The sequence below is a fragment of the Podarcis gaigeae genome, assembly GCF_964106915.1.
Source record: "Podarcis gaigeae genome assembly, chromosome: 5".
Taxonomy (NCBI): domain Eukaryota; kingdom Metazoa; phylum Chordata; class Lepidosauria; order Squamata; family Lacertidae; genus Podarcis; species Podarcis gaigeae.
This window is the reverse complement of record NC_139681.1, coordinates 22,288,359-22,295,448: the sequence shown is the minus strand read 5'-3', so window position 1 is coordinate 22,295,448 and position 7,090 is coordinate 22,288,359. Positions and strand designations below refer to the sequence as shown.

At 44.4% G+C, this 7,090-nt stretch overlaps 1 protein-coding gene across 1 annotated transcript in view; it reads left to right on the top strand.

Annotated features, from left to right (window-relative positions):
• The first annotated feature begins 6,376 nt into the window (after window positions 1-6,376).
• The window catches only part of LOC310845364 (rap1 GTPase-GDP dissociation stimulator 1-like), a 38,303-nt gene continuing 37,589 nt past the window's right edge, over window positions 6,377-7,090 (top strand). Inside the window, exon 1 of the mRNA XM_083740444.1 lies at window positions 6,377-6,505. Within this exon, the coding sequence (XP_083596570.1) occupies window positions 6,502-6,505 (4 nt within the window). The 5' untranslated portion in view covers window positions 6,377-6,501. The remainder of the gene's footprint in view (window positions 6,506-7,090) is intronic.

The following is a 7,090-nucleotide window of genomic DNA, read 5'->3' as shown; positions in this document are numbered from 1 at the left end:
CATTGTCGCTTGGCTTATATTGGAAGCCTTATAACTAGGCGAGCATTTTAGATCTTTAATAACTTCTTGCTAATTCATCCTTTCAAATAAAGAAAGACAGGGAAAACAAATGAACAGTAATAGGGAATGCACTACCTACCTCAGCCTTCACCATCCTGTGCAGTTTTAGACCACAGCTGCCATCCAGCCGTGCTACCAGGGCAGATGGGAGTTGTAGTCCAAAACATCTGGATGATGCCAGATGGGTGAAAGCTGACCTACATGACTTGATTCATTCAAACATTGGCAAAGCAGTGTGGGAGCAACTTGGTCAAGTCAAAGGCCTGGTTCACACATGCATATGGATGTCGTGAACTGGCAGGACAACAGAGAGGAGGAAGAGGATCCAGGCGAGGGGTGTTGATATTTTCACCCCCTCCCATTGCGAGAGTCTCCTCATCTGATGTTTTGAGAAAGGAGGGGGCGAAAACTGCTCTTCTCTTCTTCCGCTCCTGACTGACTGCCTGACTCTGTGCGTGGAGAGAGTCTTATCTATGTAGTGACTAGATGGCTGAGTGGGAGATGTAACACTCATGCAAGCCAGTAGTTCGTTTAGTTTGTAGTAGCTATTAGAAATAAAAGAAGTTATGCTTCACAGGTAGCTTCCGCATTGTTTATACTCTGCTGAGTCTGGTGCTCACAATGCACAGTTGTGAGTTCAGTGCACTGGGACCTGCTTTCCAGGATTGGAAGGTCTCTGAAAGTGCTCGAGTTGCCTAGCCCAGTCAGGGCAGTACCAGTTATTGAGCCCAGTCGCTGACATCGGTTGAAAGGCGTACTGACAAGGGGTGTAGCCAGGACTGGATGGGGAAGGAGAGGTTGGTGTCAGAAGTACTCACAGGGTGATGGAGGATCATGAGGGGATAGGGAACCAGAGCAGCAGGACCCATGAACACAGTGGGCTCCGAGGCATAGGGAACAGCAGGCAGGATGCTCCAGAACTCTGAGGCAGGCAAGGCCCCACAGCCAGCTCACTAGCTCTGGGAGGAAGTGTGTGATTTCTCTGCCGGAGTAGGCTTGGAACAGGTGAGGATCATATGCCTCATCGAGCCCAGATGCTGCAATCAGCATGCAAAGTATAAAGGGGAAGCAGAGCTGAGATGTTGTGTCTGCACAGCTACCCATGTTGATGGACCTCAGTTTGGCTGCACCAGGATCTCTGTGGGACTGTGCTATGGGTTGGACTTTGGAGATGTGGACTGGGGACTTGGCATACTGACTTGCTGCCAAGTAGGCCAGGGGTTCAGGACAAGAGATGACTTGATTTTTCTAACCTTCATGAATAGCAGCAGAAGGTATGGAAGATGCATGTGCAAAAACAAAAGTACAGGCAGAAGTGCTGGTCCATTGGGGGGGGGATCCAAGCACCCTTACCCCCCCCCCCACAATACATTAAGAAGAACTATCTAAAAGTTCTTCTTTTGAGCTAGTTTTTGAGTTTCACAGAACTCTTCCTCAGGCTGGGTATAGGTAAAGGGGATGATACAAGCATCATCTAAAGATTCAGAAAGGAAAAGATCTCAAGCTTTGTCAAAGCATACTGAGATAAAGAAGCAGTGACCCCTTTCCCTTTAAAAATCTAAACAACAACAACAATGAATTGTTTCTCACACAAAAAACCACATGTTGGAGGTGGCGTGAGATGGTATGAAAGGTCTACATGGGATGCTTTATCTGTGAAGACCTATTGATACAGGTGATTTGCAGCATGTTACTGCCACCATGTGGTGAAAGTGCAAGTGTGAACTAGCCCAGAAGTCATTGGGGAAAAGCTGGTTGTCCAAGCCGTTAATGGTGACATCTCCCTGTCTCATTTTCCCTTCCCTAGTTTCCTTCCAAGATGACAGTATGTCCCTTTCCATTTTTCTGGATAACAATTTTCTGTCAAACTTGGGGTAGGTCGGCAGGACATAGTGCAGTCCTATGCACCACAGCTCTAAGAAATAAGATTGGGCACCATTTTGCAACATGACCCAGAACATGGTGTTGTGGTGCTGTTATGCCATAATGACCACTCCCCACATTAAATGGTGGGCGCCCATTGCGGGGTCGCACGAAGCCCCCAGCACCATTAGCAAAGGCTTGGCTTTGCCTTCCCCAGGTAGGATACCTGGAGATCTCCGCCTACCTCAGCCAGTTGCCCAATCCCGTCTAGGGAGGTGTTGCCAAGGTGATCAGGCCAGGTCGGGGGAGGGACTACCTGCCCACACAATAGGGGGAGGATCTTACCTGGGAATCGTCAGTTGGCTCCAGAGCTTCTCCCACCCTGCCCTCCCTCAGGTAAGTCTTCTTTTGCAGGTTAACCTCTTCTCCACAGGTACGCGGGCTACGTCATGGTCACTGTTGAAGGGTCGGAAAGGAAATCTCCTGCATTGGCAGCTTTGCCTTTCCCATAGCAAAACATCACAACTTTGGTGGTATCAGGCCTTGGGTGGAATCCTTTAGTCTATCTTCCCTAAATGGGGGGAGGGTGTGCAGCAGTGACCCACGCCCCCTCCTCTTTGTGGTGGTGATACCAGGATTCCCTGTTAATGGGGTTGTTTGAGGGGAGGCTCTGGCCGTACGCCTAGAGGTTGTCATTGCTCTCCCCTGCGATGGCGGCATAACAGGGGCAGGCTCTCTGCTTGAACATATGTTCTCCAGAGCCAGCCCATCCCACACACACACTGGATAACCCTGATGTTCCCCAGATCCCCGGCGGAGAACTGGGAGGGATAAACACCCAATGCCTGAGCCAAGGTCTCCCCACATCTGAAACATAATAAAGTTGTGGCCAGTTTTAATCCCATAGCACGTTGTCTTGAGTCGTTATTCCACATGGGGTTTGGGGGACTCCGCCTGTCCACGCAAAGTGCAAGTGTGTACCGTGAGGAATGGGGATTCGGTTTTAGCCCCACACCTGATGTGACATCTTTTCCTTTCAGTAACACATGTAGCAAATAGTTGTGTGAGAAGAAAGCTCAACATGCCGCTAGTGAAAGGAAAAGGCTTGGGGATGGGGTGAAGAATGCAGCCCCCCTCCTCAACTTAGATATGAGCAAGACATTAATAGGACTGTCATATGAAGGTATGGACACACACCTCCTAAAATGCATTGCATTTGATGTGATATGAGTCCATATAAAATTTCTACCAGAAGTGAACCGCTTGCTCATGTGGCTCATCATCTGATGCCACAGTCATTGCTCAGTACCTGCATGTATAAACCAGCCCTCATAGGAGGGCTGCTAGTCTCTGAGCAGCTGTGGCAATGATCTTCACAACTGATTTTTGACAGTGTGTAATATTTTTATGGAGATTGTTTGCCTACCACGGCTTCGCAAAGCATCTTGAGTTTCCCATTGGTATTCACAACACTTGTCCAATGATGTATGGTACGGAAGATGAGTTTATCGAATGCACTTTACTCTGTCTTTACTCATAAACTCTGTATTTCATTCTGTTGCTTCTGCAGTCTTTTGCAAAGAGCAAATTGTTCTGTTTATACAGATTGCTTTGTACCTAAGCCAGTCCTCTGTGTTGTCAATTCACCATAGTCAAGGGACTGTTATATTGCGTCCCCCCCTCATATGTAAGTGGTGTGCCTCTTAACACCAACTATTACTTGTTTTATGAGTACTTAGTAACTTATACAACTATAACTTGTTTATGAGTACTTAGACTTCTTTATATTGTTTTCTTATAATCTTATAAACTGATCGTATAGTTTTATTATGCCTGTTGGTGTTTACACTTTATTGTGCCTAGAAGTGCTTTCATTTGGGAAGGTTTTTCTAGGGCAAGGCATAGTGATGGATTATTTTGATCTGGGCAAAGTTTTGAAGGGCAGAGAAATCAGCAAACTAACATGTAGATTATTTTTTTCAAGAGCTAGTAATCATGGTAGTTTCATGTCATTATGATTAGCTTTCCAAGAATCATCAGGCTGGCATCTATTGGAAACAAAATACTACATTAGATAGACATTTGGTTATTGATGTCATTAGTGCAGGACCTTAGATGGATGTAAAGGCACCACTCAGAAGAATGCGCAGCTCCATGGGGTTTTTACATTAGCCACCTTTTTGAAATTATTTTTTCAAGCAATCACCCCTCCTGTTTTCTTTATATGGTGTTGTAATTAATAATTTCAAGAGTTTGAAGACTTGTCTGTCCGGCTTTCTGTTTTGAGATACAGATCAGTACAATTACCTACAAATCGATTTAGGACAATCCAGTTTCCTCTCTAGTTCTTTGCAGCAGCTCCCATCTGATCTGGGCAGGGCCCAATTTGGCCCAAATCAGCCTGATTCCATTTGGGATTTAGCCAAATCTGGTGGACAGCCCTAATAAACAGTAAGTCACATTATACCAGGTCAGATTATTTGTCCAAGTAACCTACTATTGTCTTCTGACAGCAGCACCCAAGGCTTTCAAGCAGAGAGAGATCTCCCACCTCCAGCTGCCCACTCCTTTTTCTAATCTGGAGATGCCAAAAATGTCCCTTGGGATTGTCTTCAGAATAGATGATCAAGCAGATCACCTTTAGCATAGAGTTAAACTGCTTCAGCATGGCCAGAGAGGCCATCTCCCCCATAATGATAAACCATGTCTCCAACACTGTCTGAAAAACATTATTTGAGTAACATAGTGTTGGTGCTGACCTTTAAAGCCCTAAACGGCCTCGGTCCAGTATATCTGAAGGAGCGTCTCCTCCCCCATCATTCTGCCCGGACATTGAGGTCCAGCTCCGAGGGCCTTCTGGCGGTTCCCTCACTGCGAGAGGTCAAGTTACAGGGAACCAGGCAGAGGGCCTTCTCGGTAGTGGCGCCCACCCTGTGGAACGCTCTCCCATCAGATGTCAAAGCGATAAACATCTACCTGACATTCAGAAGACATCTGAAGGCAGCCCTGTTCAGGGAAGTTTTTAATATGTGACATTTTAGCGTATCTTTCATCTTTGTTGGAAGCCGCCCAGAGTGGCTGGGGAAACCCAGCCAGATGGGCGGGGTACAAATAATAAATTATTATTATTATTATTATTATTATTATTATTATTATTATTATTGTAGTGAGTAGTGGCCTGGAAATTAGTTCTTCAATCAGCAGGTGGACAGCACCTCAGTGATGGGCTGCTCAGTCTGACTGAACAGCCCAGTCAGAACCAGCAGCTTTTAAGATCATATGGGATCCTTCTGTTTCCTTGTTTCATCTGAATTGTGTTGTACTGGTGGTAGCAGTACCACCTTCTGGCTATCTGCAGCGCCCTGCTGCCAAATGGTAGAGCTTTGAGTCAGTAGTTCACCTGCAAGCCATCACAGTAGCACAAGGGGCAAAATGGCCAAACTCACTGCTAAAGTCCTCAGCTCAAGACTCTGGCCACCTTTCATTCATGGACACAAACAAACCAGGCCAATCATCATAAATGGTAATCATTACTGGGTGTCAAAAGTCTGTAAGGGGCTTGAATTTTCCATTCCCACTGACTTGTACCCAGTGCTTTTTTCTTTAAAAAAATGATTTTGACTCAAGAAAATCACCATTTTATAGTTCAACCATTTTATAATTCCAACTCCTACTTCATACATTAAACGCTCACTTCTGTCTGAGACTCAGAAAACACCATGACAGGAAGCAAGGTCGCCATTGGAGTGGCAACGGAACTGACAATTTATTGTGCTATTCAACAGAACTAACGATTCACTGTGCTAGAGAAGAAACTTAAAATTTTTAAAATTTTAGTTTCTTCTCCCGTTAGATTCACAACATGTTTAGGGGTATGTGTACCCCTGCGTACCCCCAGAAAAAAAGCACTGGCTGTACCTATCCCAGTATTTTGCAATGAAGGAGGTTTACTGAATTCAACAGTTACATCATTCCCTTATGCAATCATTTTTTCATGACTGAGTTCAGCTGATGTAGATTCCTACCTGACATATCAAATGCTAGAGAACAATTCTGAAGGACACACAGCAGTGTGATGTTTTTAATGGCCAAACTCGACTCAGGCTGCTCCACTCCAAATGGCTCCCCTGTGCTAAGCCATGTATTAAGTTGAAGCCAAGGTGATTCTGAGCCAAACTTGAGCCACACAGAATTGAATCTGTAGCGACACTCTTAGATGCCTAGAAAACCTTGACAATCTCAGAGATGAGAATTTGACAAAACGTAATCAAAATTGCCATGAAGCCACACATTGTGGCTTTTTGTATGATAATTACTACGATGTTTCCCTTTCTCTTAGTGACATCTAAAGAGGAAACAGGCAGTGCTGGAGATTAAGTAATTAAGACGTATTAGAAGCATTTGAAGTACAGGGTCATAAGGGAGAGGGAAGGGTGAGCGAAGAGGGAAGCTGTGGACTGCATGTCTGCTGGAGAGTTATAAAATATTCTCCTTGCTCACAGCTTGGTAGCTGTTAAAGGGAGAGCTTCACAGACCGTGTGCTCTTTATTATCTCCAGTCTGGAAAACTGCAGCATCCATGGGTAAGTAAAACTCATGCTAAATTGAGAAAGCAAATTCGTATTTCATATATGGGTGACATATATAGATATAATGTAGGAACTGCAACAAATGATTGTTAAGTGTGTGCATGTATTTTGAAGAGAGCCATTTCTTATACATATCCTCCTATTATATGCAAGGACTGCCACATAGTAAATTGTTACTAGGTGATTAATCATCCATCTTTTAATTGCTTTAACTTTTAAAAGTTAGCTTTTACTGGATCTGCTTTGCAGTTTTCTTTTTGAGAAATTGAACAAAATGCAAGATACCTTTCAACAAAAACTGCTGGGAGGAAACGCAATCTGTAACATTTTCTTGTTCATTTCTATCTATAGTAGCACAGTGGAACCAAAATAGTTTCAAGCACGTATGTCCTTAACTTTCAGCCCCACCAATGAATCAATTAAAGCTGTAGCCGATTAATCTACTGATTAAAGCGTGCACCTGTACTTATCTCTGAGAAACTGTCACCTTCAAAAAGCAGAATGCCTGGTAAAACCCATTGCATTTTACAGAAAATTGCCTGCAAGTCCGGCAAATGTAATAGATTGTGCTATTTATAG